General features: G+C 37.8%; 1 protein-coding gene across 1 annotated transcript in view; it reads right to left on the bottom strand.

Moving 5' to 3' along the window:
- Nucleotides 1-15,152, bottom strand: part of DROSHA (drosha, ribonuclease type III) — a 71,420-nt gene that overhangs the window by 14,112 nt on the left and 42,156 nt on the right. The window contains exons 17-23 of the mRNA XM_010133679.1: nucleotides 13,475-13,613; nucleotides 12,734-12,794; nucleotides 10,729-10,788; nucleotides 8,654-8,753; nucleotides 5,813-5,915; nucleotides 3,314-3,384; nucleotides 2,171-2,215 (exon numbers count right to left, since the gene is read on the bottom strand). Coding sequence (XP_010131981.1) covers nucleotides 2,171-2,215; nucleotides 3,314-3,384; nucleotides 5,813-5,915; nucleotides 8,654-8,753; nucleotides 10,729-10,788; nucleotides 12,734-12,794; nucleotides 13,475-13,613 — 579 coding nt within the window. The remainder of the gene's footprint in view (nucleotides 1-2,170; nucleotides 2,216-3,313; nucleotides 3,385-5,812; nucleotides 5,916-8,653; nucleotides 8,754-10,728; nucleotides 10,789-12,733; nucleotides 12,795-13,474; nucleotides 13,614-15,152) is intronic.

The following is a 15,152-nucleotide window of genomic DNA, read 5'->3' as shown; positions in this document are numbered from 1 at the left end:
CATGTTTGGGCAATACTGTCAGTTTAGAATTCAGTTGCATGTGGAGCTGAGACCCTTTTTAATTCCCTGTGCACAGTCTTTTATATTTACCTACACAGAATTTCATCTGCTGTTTTACTCCATAGCTAGTCACTCCTGCATCCTCGCAATCAGACTGCAATTCTTCAGCCTGCTGTTGTCTCTGCTACCCTGCATAAATTGGTATTGTCAACAAACTGCCACCTCACTGCTCATCCTCTTCCCTAAGGTGCCCAGGCAGACAGATTACCTCAGCAAAGATCCCTAGGGAAATCTGCCAGTGATCTCTGTCCCTTGTAAGATGTGGTCATTTCACTCCTGTTCTCTGTTTCTTATGTTTCAGCCATTCCTTTAAAACTTGTAAGGACTGGCAGTATTCACTCAGGTGGCTTTTTTTCTTTTTTAATTATTTCTTTCTTTTTAAAAACAAACAAACCACATTTTTAAAAGTCTTCTGTGAGTGCCTTTCCAACAGCTAGTTAGGAACCCCAGCAGACAGTATCATCTGTATCATCACGTGCTTTCATGTCTCCTCTAAAATCTCCTATTAATTTGGGAGGCAGGACTTGTCTTTACATGTTTATTCTTTCTAAAGAGACCACATTTATCCAGGTGACCACTAATTCATTTTTTCATCACTATTTCTACTGACTTGACTACTGCCAAACAACAGGGTTACAGACCTTCGGTTCTGTATATCTTACCCAGAGGCAGGTTTGTTTGCTTGCTTGTTTTAATTAACATCTCATTTGTCATATTGTTATGGTGACTCTTCACTATTTTTAAAATGCTATTTTTCAGGCTAGCTGTGCCTGAACATTAACCTTAGCAGCCTGTGGCAAGCACCTACTGGCAAGCAGAGAGTTAGGATGGCTTCTGGGACATGGAAGAAAATACATTTTCATCACAGGTAGCAGCAAGAAATTATAAGCTGCATACACTGACTGTCTCCAATCTCTAAGCAGAGTCCAAGTCTTCTTTGTGAAAGCAGAGATAAAAAGGTTAAAATAAAATAAAGTATGAGAAAAGAAAGAAATCCATATTAAGAATTTTCTTAGGAGTTTGTGCCACCGTGAAGGATAGCTGGTGCTGAATCTCAGAAGTTTATCTTCCCATTAAGACTCTTTTCTATTTATACTCACAGCGAGCTGGTGGTAAAAATGCTTCATGTGCACTGATTTGTTGCTGAAGATTTTGTCAATGCACCCACTACAAAATCCATACAAATATAAAAAAAACATTTCAGATGGAGACCTCAAAGTGACCTTCTGCTGGATGGGTGTACTCCTAAAAAATTTTAAGTGAGTAAAACTGACTGTACAAAACAAAGACAAAAAGACAAAAAAAGTTGGACAAAAGAAACCTCTCAGATGTTGACATGACCCTGAAAATTTGTCTCAATGACTGGATGACAATTGGAATACAGCTATTCTTGCAACACACCTGCACACTTGGAAAATATTATCCTGTTTGCTGTGAAGACAAGGAGCTACAGTACAGAGAGGTTTGGTCTAGGTGTCCCCCAGAATGTAGTCAGGGAACAAGGACTAGAAAACCATTCTCCCAGCTTCCAGCCTTGTAAATTAAGAGCTTGTGAACTTGTATCCTTCAATACTTGGAGATGAATTAGCTTTTGGACACCTTCGTAATTTTAGTGTTTACCTAGTACTAAAGCTACTAGAATCACTGAAGCAGCCACACTATCGCTGCACACACACATGAAATAAATAATAAAAATCAGACTCACACTCTTATTCAACTAATGTGTCTTCCCAGCATTAAGGTTTCAGTCTTAATTTCAGGTTTAACACAATACGTACTTAAGACTGGTTTTGTATACTTTTTTCCTTAGTTTTGAGAAGACAAAGAAGCCACCAAAACATTAACTCTCACTAGATTTATTGTATAAGCACAGTTATATATCAAACATGAGCCAAGGAAAAGGTGAGTGATTAATCCTCAGAGAGGCACAGAATCATTATTTATATAAACAAAGAAAACCAAATACAAAGTTAAATATATATATACACACATTCCTTTGGCTACTTTTTAGCACAATTTCTGAGATGTCATTGCAATGGAAACCTATGGAAGAACATCCCTGAAAATAAAACAGTGCTATGAAATTTATTACAGAAAGGGATACACTTACTTGGAGTGGGTGTAGTGGATAATTAAGCCATACATCCCGCAGGTCCTGCAAACATTGAGAGATGCCTTTAATGCTCAAGGGAGTCATTTAACAAATTCCACAGCACTAAATAAAATGTCATTACTTGAAATACTGAACTATTTCAGATGCTGAGTCTGCTTATTGCAAATTCAATAGTGCTGGCAAACTAATTTTTAAAATCGTGTATTTGCTGTTCAAACTGCCTGTAGTTCTCCCAATTAGCTTGTGTCAAAGAGGTGGAAAAATCCTTGAACCAAATAAAATGTGGTTAAAGGAAGGGAAAGATTTGTTTAAGCCTCAGGACTAACGTTATTTGAAACTATTCCTCAGTTGAAAGTTTGACTTCACCAAAGGCAAGGACTAAAAAAAAAAAAAAAAAGGAAAAAACCTCCATTTAATTTTCTTCTATTTCATAAGGTTTCCCTCACTACAGGCACTGAGCAGCAAATAAACACGGAGTTACAATAGGCTTCAAAATACTTTATTTCTAATAAGCTTTGCCATTTCACAGACTCACAGACATTCAAGAGGAAAATATTATTTAATTCATTCCCCCACCACTGCCAACTGTATTGGCCCAGCAGCATGTACTGGTTATTTTTCTTAGCCATTACACAGGATAAATTCCAGCTAACAGAGATATAAGATACAGCATGCAAGAATGGATCGGATTTTAATTATGCATTGGGTAAATGTTGGATGAAATCCCCTGTATTTTTTTTGAAAGATACATTTAAAACTTTTAGGCATGGGTCAATTTAACCAAAGAAACAGGAATAGTCACTCTACATGTGCATCATACCTCTAAGGCATGCCACCTGGATCCACAGCACCCATCGCTGTTGTTACAGCAGCACTTTGAATGGAAGTCTGCACGTTTCCCACACCATCCGCCCTTCCCTACCTAATCCAACCAACAAACAGCACACCTGAGGCAATGCCACAATTTTTTTGCTTGAAGCAGCACAGCTTGCTGTACTGAACATGCTACGCTACATTCAGTTTCCAGGAACTGCAGACACCAGATGTATTCCTGTTAGTTTGTGATTCTCAAGTAAAATAATGGACAAGAATGCATGTCTTCATTCATTTTTAAAATGGAAATCAAATTTATATAAATACCTTGTCATTGAAGAGTAAACGTCCAAATAATTGTTTTGCTTCTTCTAGGCTTCCCTCTAGATAAACAGCTCCTGCATGAGAGGACCAATACGTCAAAGGTCAATAATGCATCAATACTTAGAAAATGACTAAGCACAGGAAAGTCAAAGATCTCTGCCTTCTTCGCCTCCAATACACTTATTTTTTACAAGCTTGCTTTCTGTAGTATTACCTAATCTTTAGAGAAATTTAAAGCATGTTAAATGCCAACATAAATCAGTGGTCATAAAGCGCACAGAAAAACCTGAAATAGTAAAATCAGTGATAGAAAATACTACATCCAAAGAGCAAAGTTTAAACAAATCACGCTAGAAGCAATCTATTTCTAAAAGTAGTTTCCAGTAATCAGCTAACTATACCATATACGTAGACAGTGGAAGTCATGAAATACATTTCAACAGCTAGCAAATCATTCTCATTTATTCTGTACTTTCAACAACATTACATTCTGCATATAAATGACGTTGGGACTATTCAAAACTGCGATGTCTCCCCAACAACTCAATAACACATTGTCTAAACTGAAAACTGCACCTCTGTCTCTCTCAGTTTCTGGAGATTGTGGTACTTTTGTTTGCTTGTTTTTTAAACTGCATATACAGCCCTCACTAGTCCTCCACATGCTCCTCAGTAACAAGCTCTGCAAAACTTGTGCTAGCATATAATATTTCTGGTGTGTACCACGTAGGCTCTGCAGCTGCAGAGATACTTTAGATACTTTCTATACCAATGTCTTATTCTTTGATATTCTTTACAGGAGAGCTTCTGGAAACCTCAAACTAGTTCTTGCAAGCATATCTGTACAAAAGCAAAGGGAATACACAGCTCCAGGAAGAACATAGAGAGTAGACATTCCCACATTCATGGAGAATAGGGTTTGCCTTGCTGTGTCTTTCCCCATTTCTTTCCATGTAATCCCTCACCAAGTCAACTACTTTCTTTGGACTCTTTGGAGAACAGTTCAAGGATTTAAGACAGAGGCATATTATGAGGGCACAGAATTTCAAAGAGCTGTCACAAATTTCAAAGACTGTCACAAAGGTTCTCAAGTAGGAGCTCCAGACTCCACATATACTTCTTATAGTCCCTTAACAAGCTCTCAGATTTTAGCTATAGCCTTGAAAAAAATCTTATTGCCCAATTAACTTTGTAAACAACTTTGTACTGGAGGTTAAACAGCAAGCCTGCTCCCTTAGCAAATCTCAGTGCTTGCCTAACAGTCCTCATCATTGCATCCTAGAGAAGCTGAAGCATATGAACGAAGCCACAGATACATATCTCGTGTTCATTTTCTGATCGTTTTTTAGTTTTAAATTAAAGATTAAAGGACTCATGGAAAGCAAAATAGAGTTAAAAAGAAAACTTTTATTTCTTTCTAAGATGAAATGCAATTTAGCCCAAGGCAGAACGCACAGAACAGCTGACATCTAAGTTGGCTATGATCTATTTTTCAAAGCAGGACAAAATGTTTTAGGAGCTTGTGTAGTACGCAAAGACCTGGACCAGGGCTAAACCATTCCCACAGCAAATATGACGTACAGTACATTTGGATGAATATGAAGGGAAATCAGTGAGATTTAGCTTACTTTGTGTATTCAAACAAGTAAAGTTTTATAAAAACATGCTGTTTAAAATAGAGTTTGAGTGGATCTAAGAGATCAGATTTCTGCCTTACTACTTGTTCATTTGGTAACTGTGGTCAGGCAGACCTGATTTCTTCTCCAACATAAATTTCTTGATTAGTGCAACCATTCACTAATCAGCATCTTGTTGTCCAACAGCAAATTTGACACAACTCCCCTTCATCCTCAGCTAGAGGATTTTGGTAGCTTTACTGCACCAGCCATGGCATACTGCCATGCCTTTTATTTGAAGGAAAATGCAAAGACCAAAAAATATTTGCTTGGCAAATGCCACATTTAATTCACGAGAGAAGGTTGACAGTACACAGAGGGACCAGACTGGTGACTCGGTTGGGAGTGCCTGGTGTGCTCAGAAAGCAAGCTACTGAGTTTAAAATGCTGACTGAAGTGAGACTCCACATTTTGCAGGTCTGTGCAAGTGCTGTTGGAAGCAGTGAACCTGCACTTTTTCTGGCAGGCCACAGTGACTGAACTACTGCCCCCAGATGACTGCAGGCAGCAGGCCATGGTGGCATAGGAGAAGGGGAGTTATGCAGTGATGGACAGAAATGCTGTGCCACATGGGGGTGAAATGGGTGCATCTTCAGCGTGTGGGAGACGGGATATGGAAGATGAGATTTTCATTGCCACACCGCACACTAATTGTGCTATATATGCAGCACATGTGCAGGAAAGGGGAAGAGATGAACAAGATTTCAGACGCTTTACTATCACCTGCCCTTACTAATGCTACTCAACGCAGACCCACGTCTCCTCCATCACAGACAACATGGCACGTAGACATATTAAAACATAACTGTCTCCACACATACTTTACCTATTAGGGCTTCAAAGCAGTTGGCCATGGCATGGCGGAGATCTGATTCCCTGCAAAGGTCTGGACCATGAGCATAAAGCATAAATCGATCAAGCTCCAGCTTCTGTAGAATGTGGAAAGAGTTAAAACCATGGGTTTAGAAGTACAAGAGTACCAGTTCTAGTCACTAGAGTTCACACCATTACTATGCAGCAAATGGGTTTGAGGGAACTTTAAAGCTTTTCTCCATACTTTCAGTTCAGACATAGGCTAAAATTAGATGACTTCGTATTTGTTTATCAGAGGCAAGCAACTAGAGTGTGATATTGTGGGAAAGCTAGTAATTATCAAACCAAATTGTCAATGGAAGCCAGATCGAAACATGTTATTAGTGAGATTTAGGAACGAGTTCAAGGGGAGGGCTGAGGGTGTGACAGAAAAAATAGCCCGATACTGGCTGGATGATGCAATGTGCTGTGTTTCTTGCTAACAGTTTGCCCTCATGATTTGCCTTCAAAATATGCCAAAGGGACATTCAAAGGGAGGGGAATTTCACTGAGGAAAAAGATTCTGCCTACAAGAAGATGATAAAGCAGAACAGTGAGGAACATGAACTCTGGTAGGCATAATCCATTGAACATCTGGCTTTTTCCTCTCACAGTGTCAACAGGTGGCAGTGACAAAAGCCTCTGGCACAGCAAACAGAAGACTGATGAGTTAACCTGCAGTGCCACCTAGCTTGCTTTCTCCTTTCAAATGTGCATCGTTAACATTCAGCTGTTGCCTAAACCTTAGTTCTGCTTGCCAGTCAGAATCTCAGGTAGTGAATCAGACATTTTATATAATATATGATAATTCTGCTATAGAAATGCAGGCAAGGGCTACTAGATTCTCTTTACGTATTCATCTTTTTGACACAAAGTCATTACCGAGATTTTTAAAGAAGAGATTTGTGCACTTTGCAAAGTTTGTATGCGAATAGGCTCTTCCCAACTGGGTGTAAGTTTCTACTGACTAATTTCTCATTAACATTCAACTTCATCCTCCTGGAGTATATTTAGGAAGTAAAAGTAGAGACTAAGTTGTTTGCGATGTGTGGTTCAGACACATTTCCACTGGAAAAAAGTCTTCCATTTTCAGTGAACGAGAGTCTTTTCACTGTTCCGGAATACAAGGAATTACCACTTCTATCACACTTTGTATGGGGAGCGTTCATTAAGAGTCAACATAAAAGTAGGACATTAATTGGTTTATGTCAAATTGAAACTTCTTACAGACTATTGTCATTTGTTCACGTTAATAGCTGTTGTTCGAGTGTTGATGTCTCCCTGACCTCCAATGGCTCTTCTCCATTTTCAGAGCTTGCATTCAGCTTTTTCTGTATTGTTTTGCTTCTCATTTTTTTGATCATAACACATTTCAGATTATTTTTACATTTTCTGCTACAATGTCCTGTAGAAGCTATAGAAGTTTATTGTATGATCTTCAATTAAAACAGCATTCCACACACACAGGAGAAGCTGAAGAGCTGATAATTATATTAAGTAAACTGAACACAATATGACACTGTAGGGGATAATTAAAGGGGATGAAACCAGGAACATCACATAAGATAAAGGAAAGGAAAAAAGAATAAGTTAAGAAATCAGGGTTGTACAACTATCTAATATTCGTAGTTTTATCTAATATAAATAAACATAGCTAAAAAAATGTTGCAATAAAAATTGTCCATGTACAATGATAAAGGCTGTGAACAGACTTTAAGAATATATTGAGCTTTTTTTGATGCAGGTTTTAAAATAGTAAGATGAATTTAAATGTCAGGCAGTTCAATACCATATTTGTAAACAAAACCCTGATTTGAAACATTCCAATCAATTCATGCTTATCTAAAATGTTAGAGAAAGCTTTGGAGGAAAATGATTTGTCTTCACTCCCTACCCTATGCCTCTACTGAGAAGTAAACAAAAAGATGACATGTCAGAAATCACGCAGTGTTTGCCAAAATCTCTAGATTGGATATGCTTGTTTAAATTACTGCATGAATACGAACAGCGAAGATTAAAAGAGCATTTGAAAACTATCAGCAGTACATAGTGACCATGTGTGTGCGCACATGTGCACACACACCTTAATACATTACGTCAGTAAGCCTCAAACTGTTTAAGACATGCTAACAAAATTAAGTATGAATAATAAAATATCAAATTATCTACGAATAGAGATTCAATCAACTTTCTACGTCATATTTCTGTGCCCCAATATCATGTAGAAATATAAAAACCTCTGTCATTCACATAATTAAATGAAACAAAATTCATAGGCATCTCAATTTTTCCCATGAGATAATAAAACTTTTCACCAAAAGCCTTTCTAACATATTTCTCTTTCACAGTTCACAGAGAATCTGAAAATTACTGCATAGGTTAGGGAGAAAACAAAATGATTTTTTTTCCTTATTTTCTCTACCACCTGCTGCCATGTCGTCCCTGCATTTCTACCAGGAAGTCCTTTCATAAACAACCAGTTTGTTTCTTTGTCTTCACTAAGTTTCTACCAACAGCTTAATTATCTGTGCAATTTAACGGTAAATACAGACACATCTTCCACATAGGCATCCTATAAACTTGTCCTTCTGCCTGCAAAAATTACTCCTCCTAAAAAAAATGCTTTGGAAAAAACACTAAGTTCTACTTAATCTTTAAAATCTACTTTCAAACTGGAAAGAGCTTCTGTATCTCAATCTTGTATGTGAAACATGGTAAAGACACTGATATTCAAAGCCAGCAGATCCCTCAAGAAGCAATCCATGCACCAAAAGTAGTACCCCACCTGTGGGTGTCAAATACTGCAAAACTGTACCTTAGCCAACATGGCCAGGTGTTGGTTCTGTACGATAGCAGTGCGGTACGTAGCTAATCCTCCTTCCTCCAGAGTGGGAAACAGGTAGTACAAGTGGACACTGGCAAAACAGAAAACAAATCGGATGCTGTCAGCAGCCGGTTAAAGGTGGAACACGTGTGCCTCTAGGGAACTATGCCTTCCCCTCAGATCCTAGCTGGTGACACAGTTCCCTTCCCAAGGTGGTAACCTGGCTTGAAGTAAGGTAAAGAAACAAACACTAAAACAATGCTCAATAATGTCCGACTGGACAGCAGGGGAGGAAGAGTGTTGTTTCTCCACTGGGCAGCAAGTAATCTCTAAATCCCTGCAACGACACGCACGTCCCTCTGCTGAAGGTTTGTCTAGCAGCAGCAGTGAGTTCAGCAAGACTGACACCTAGAGGATGCTGAGGAATAAAGCACAAGGGGACCGTCAGCCTCGAGAAACTCCGTGCCGCAGGTACGCTTTGAGTTGATAGTTCCGATTCAGGCAGGACCACCACTGCCGATATTTGTTTAACAAGTTTCTTACAGTACTTTAACAGACACTAATGGGGCCAAAGAACAGAACTCAGTAACCTGTATTTATCAAATGTGTGAAGTCAGTAATACCACAGGAAAAAAATGTGAAAAATCACAGGCTTTCAACTGCGTTTAATGGTACCTGCCATCATGCAAGAAAGGTAATTTACAAAACAGAAACAAAACAACAACAACAATAATTCAGTGATCCAATCAGTGATCTGAGTAACAGATAAATGATTCTTCATATGTGACTGTCTAACTCACATCAGAAAGAACTTAATGCAGAGAGGGTCTTCAACATCCCACAAAAAAGGCAGTGAATAGCATTAATTGTTAAAATATTTTATTAGTCCAGTACCCAGGGAGAAAAGTGCAGATGGCTGAAAGATTAAAGGACAAAAACCACTACAAAAGTTAGAGGCAATCTAATCAAGCATCATATTCCACAAAAGCAGAGACCTGAAGTCAAGGGAGTTAGGAAAAAAAATCAGACTTAAATAGGTGCTTGAATGCCCTAGTGAACAGAAATGTAGCTCAGGCTTTTTTCTGAATCGAGACAAGAGTTAGCTTAGATAGTCAAGTGATAGTTGATGAACAATGACAATGAAAAATGCAAGACATTCTAATCAGCAAGTCTTTCATCTTATCAGCCTGTACTGCTGCATTAGAGAAAAGGCCAGGGGTTTTAAGGACAGTGGAGACCTTTATAGATTATTAGATTTTAGTACTGAGTAGCTAATGGCTAGTAGAGGCTTAGTAGAGAATGGAGATATTAGGGCAGCTTTGTTATTCATACACCAAACTTGATTAAAGACCAGATTTGCAGTAAACATGATTACTCCCCTATTAAAAACAGTAGAAGAAAGCAGCTGAAAATGGATTATAATCTTTATATTGTGCAAATTGCCTGCCTCGAGTATTCAGGTAAGAGAGGCTAGTGGAGACAACTAGTAATATCCCTGTATTGTTCACTGATTTCAGAACACTCCGAACAGACCAAAGCTGGAGCAATTTTTGTTATGAACCATGGCTTTTTTGTTATTACTTGTAAATACATTACATTTGTGCTCAACTGTTCTATTTACACAGATGTTATGGAAGCTACAGCCTCAATAACTGAAAATATAAGAACTTTAACACATTCAATATTACTAATAAATGCTTTTCACTTGCACCTAGAGAAAAAGAACCAATGGAAACAAAATGGCATGCTAAGAAAAACATCTTTCCTTTAAAAAAAGGGTACAAAGTTCAACTTGTCTGTAGCTGAATAATCTCTAACCTCGAGCAATTTAAAATTGCGCTCCATGAAACAGAAACTCTAACTTTTCATTTTGCAAGGAACAATCTTCCTTGTTTTATCATCAGCACTGAAAGAATTTTCAAGAGAGCTGCGTGCAGATGTGCAGCCCTAAACACAGGCAGGACTGCAAACAAACTCAGTCATAAAGTAGACACTGGAAAGCTTAGTAAGTCCAACCATATTGCAGTAATGTTCAAAGGAGAGGACTTGAAGAATTCCCCATTTACCTTGTTAAGAACTCCACCACAGCATCTCCCAGAAATTCCAAACGCTCGTTGTGGTTAATCCTGAAAAAGGCATTTTAAGGTTCACTATCAGCTCAGTAAATCATGCTTATTATTTACCCAATACAAATAAACCAGAACAAATCAGGGTTGATTGCTAATCAGCCATTCCTGCAGTCTCCCCCACCCTCTGGGTTACAATCCTTTCCAAAACAGAGTAACAACCACATGAATCTTGAAACTCTGGACTAACACCACCTCCCTTGAAATTCTCACAAGTTCCATTCTGACCTACTGTCGGGGCTTAACAAACTGAGAAAGGAAACAGTACCACTAACTGGCACTGAGGTTGGGTTTCTTTGTCCATTAGAGGGCACCAGGCGATTGAAAGTCTTGTGCCTCTGTTCTGCATAAAGTTTCATTTCCTCAAAGCTCTCTGCCTGCAGCAGTTAATACCAGCACCTCCAGGGTGTGATGGCTCTGCAACAGATTCATGGGTACGGCAGAGCTACAGGGGATTAAGTACTTTAGTTTTTCATAGTATCTTTAAATGTTGGTTTTTGTAACTTCCTTCGAGCTCAAAAGAAAAAAGGGTTGTACAAGAAGATGAACTCAAAGATTTCATTAAGCTAGAAGAACTTCATATTTCCTAGCTTTCCTCCTCTTCTGTCACTGCTCCCGATTTTCCTTTGTTTTGCGTAACATTTAATTTCCTCAAAGCTCTCTGCCTCCTTATATAACAAAAGACTAAGAGGACACGGCAGGTGAAAAAGAACCTGAATTTGTCTTCAAATGCATACAAACTTCTGTACTAAGCATCAAAGCATGTAAGTAGCACCATTTTGACTTCACACATGATTACAACAGAATCAAGGCCATTGCCACAGGATTTCTTTTGTTTTAATTCAGAAGATCCTTCTCAAGTGTTTGACAGCTTTTATTGTATTTTGCACTCCCCCAACAATTATATAGTTAGTCTAATTTCTGGAACAGCAGGCCTTTGTTACGGGCTGAAAGAATTCAAATACCTCTGCTGTGTAAAACAATGAAGTGTGATCAAAATGACAACTCCTCTGTGTAGCAACACAGTGGAAAACATAGAACTCTCAGAAGTGGGATTTTATATTTGTGTGCTATTTTGTGAGAATTAATGCAGTTTAGCCTTATCTCACATTATCTTAACAGGTCTGAAATAAGCTTGAGGCTGACTCTCAAAGAAAAGGGCATGGTCTAGCTGAAACAGCATTTGGGGAACAGTGCAACAATAATTTATTCAGAATTCAACTTCTCTCATCCCTGAGCTTCCTCCAAGATCATGACACGTAAAAGGCTCAGTTATCGCACTAGTTACTGAATTACACTGGCCTCTAGTTCACACATGTAGGAGATTTTACAGGCAACTGTTTGTTGCATTAGTTCTATGAGCTTTGTTTATTCACTTTGGCTAAATATGGTGCCCAGTGGCACATCTTAAACAGTAAAACACAAACATTTTTTATTTGTACAGGATTCGCAGTAGTCTTTTAAGGATTATTACGTTACAACATTAATGCGTTTTGCACGTCTTAAAATCACACCAGTAAATCAGCAAAGCCCCTGTTCAGTATCACACTCATGTTAACAAGGTGCCATGCCAGGAAGGTACTACTGTGAGGAAATGTGATGGAGAATCCTATTTATAGCAGTGATAACAATAACAACAAATCTTACTTTTTTAATCTACAGAAAGCAAAAAGGTAGCCTTTTAGCCCTCCTGATTTCAAGGATAAATAAAAATGACAGAATTCTCTGTTAATACCTTCCTCAGGAGTTTTCTGTAGGCATGACCAAACATTTACTATGTCACTGCTAATGGAGGTTCAGCACATCTTCATAATATAAAAGTCAATTCAAAATGACTTTTCATCTCAACTGTTTACCAAAGCTGTTGCTGACAGTAAGGTGGTTGCTTCCATTAAACACCTCTCTCCACAACAGCTTCCCCACTTGAAAGAATTATTTTCATTACCTGGAAGGAGCTGGATCATCCTGTCCCAAACGCGACATAATATTTATCAGGGTGTTTATCCCTAGAAATATAAACAATGCACTATTAAATAAACAACCACTAATTCAACTTGAATAAGCTTAGAAATTAATTACACAAAATGTTACTTTGTAATTGCTGTACACAAGATCATCCTGTTAGTTCCAGGACTTACTTACAGTGTATAATCCTCACAGATGCTCTCTGCCTAACTGACCGCAGTCCCATTACAATGCTGTTGTACTTTGGCATTCAGAGAGGCAGATAAAAATACCACCTTTGCATGAAGACAGACATTCCAAACATTACATAAACAACAAACAATTTACTTCATTACAGCTGAATACACTTTTAAGGGGTAAGGAATATTCTGCAGCAGACAGACTACATATTTTCACATGAATAAGACATTTTAACAAAATATTCTTCAGTTTGCTCACCACGTTGAGCAGCAAATCAAGAAAATAGTACTTGCCAAAAATCAAAGAAAATACATCCTCCCATTTATTATCCTTGCTTTTTCTCAGCTCTTTACTTGTTGCCTTAATTTGCAAAGTCCAGTTTTTTAGAAAGACCTCACTAGCGTCTGTAAATAACCATTGAAATCCTCCACTGAAGAGATCTCTCAGAAGAACAACGGCCAACAAATTAATAATGGACAAAAGGTTTTCTTACTGATTAAGCGTGAGATCAGAGAAAAATAGTTGTGGTGTAACAGCATACCTTTTTTTCTCATGTGCATATGGTGAACTTTTCTATCTCCATACTTTGGCTGTCGAATCCCACAGTTGGATAAGGAATTTCTGGCATGATCTGGATTCATTCCAAAGTTTAAATGATGGCTTGGATGAGTCATGGCAAGCTATAATGTAGCACATACAGAAAAAAGTTTTAGATGTATTTTCGCAAATGTAAGGGAAAATAACATCTTAGACTGGTAGGTAACAACTGTTATTTTTTAGTTTGAAGATAGGCTACAAAGGGATGCTAGCAATTAGTAGCTTGGTTCCAGCAATTTAAATGTAGGATGTACTATTTCAGATGTCAAAAAGAAGCAACATTTATGCCCAATCATCAGTTTAACCAATTAACTTTCAAGAGTTTTTTTTCTTTAAACAAAAATTAGTTTAGAAGAGAAAAAGCATGAACTGTCAATTTGCCCTAAGAGTTTTGCTTACCAGCTTTGCTGACCTGCTTTCAATACATTTCCTTATTTAAACATATATGCACTCTAATATCGCAGCATTTCAATATTCATATTGAAAATAGCAACAACCAACAGTGCTTCTCGACCATTCACATGTTTGATTGAGGTTATCTAAATATCACAAAACTTTCTTACTTCAAACAAAACAAAAAACAACGAACAAGTACATTATCTCTGGCACAGTTATTCAGAACTCTTTCTCTCAAGACTGTAGAAGGGCCACTCTTCAATTGGAAATGAACAGCAATGGCAGGATGGTTCTTGGTTTACGTTTGCACCATCTAGCATTATAAAAAGCTTACTCTGCTGCTGGCACCACCACTACAAAAATGGCAGCTGTAAATAGAACTACTTTTATGACTGCATCCTTCAAACTCATGTATTTTCTCTTTCTTTACACACACACACCTAAAAATACGATGCATGTATGAAAGTATGTGTAGGTGCACCCTTGTACATAAAACAAGAGATACACTGGCAAATTCCAGCTGCAGAAAGTTATCTCTGAAACGCTTGCAGGACTGGTGCTGCAGGCTGTGAGCAAAGACATTCCAGTTCATTGAAACATTATCTGCAGCTTTCCAAACACAAAACTTAGGAGAAGTTTGTTTTAATTATTTGAGAGAGTAAAATTATATTTAATCACCAGTAAGGACTTTCTCCAAGACCTTTTTAATTCCTTGTTAATAAGTTTGTCATAATCTCAGTCTCAACTCTGCTCTGTGTGAACTGGACGACACATTACCACCTCTCTGAATAGTTAAATTAGTGTAATCTTTCTTGTCCAGACTGTACTTGAAAAAGAATGCATCATGCTGAAACTGGTAAAAATCAATGTAAAATTACACATCTATTATTGCCTATGCTCAAGTAGGTGTGACTGGCGCTAGATACATTTTTAAAAAGCTCCTTCTTTTCTGGAAAAAGTGGGTAAGTTTTAAATAAATCTGCATAGGGATCAAGCATTCAAAAATACCGTTGTTAAAATTAAACATTGATCTGACTAATGCTGTCACATCTGATTTTATGATTTCTCCCCTTTTCAATTGCAATTTGCTTTTTGGCTTGTGTGTTTGGTCTCCACATTTTGAAGATAACCATTATTACATTTTTATCTTTGATATTAAAACTAAGGTAGCTTGCAAACAACCAAATCCTACAAGATGCTCAATGTTTAATGCAACTTTCAGCAGG

Source organism: Buceros rhinoceros, unplaced genomic scaffold, assembly GCF_000710305.1.
Source record: "Buceros rhinoceros silvestris isolate BGI_N320 unplaced genomic scaffold, ASM71030v1 scaffold7723, whole genome shotgun sequence".
In the NCBI taxonomy this organism is placed as follows: domain Eukaryota; kingdom Metazoa; phylum Chordata; class Aves; order Bucerotiformes; family Bucerotidae; genus Buceros; species Buceros rhinoceros.
The sequence above is the reverse complement of the archived record's forward strand: the minus strand, read 5'-3'. Positions and strand labels throughout refer to the sequence as shown.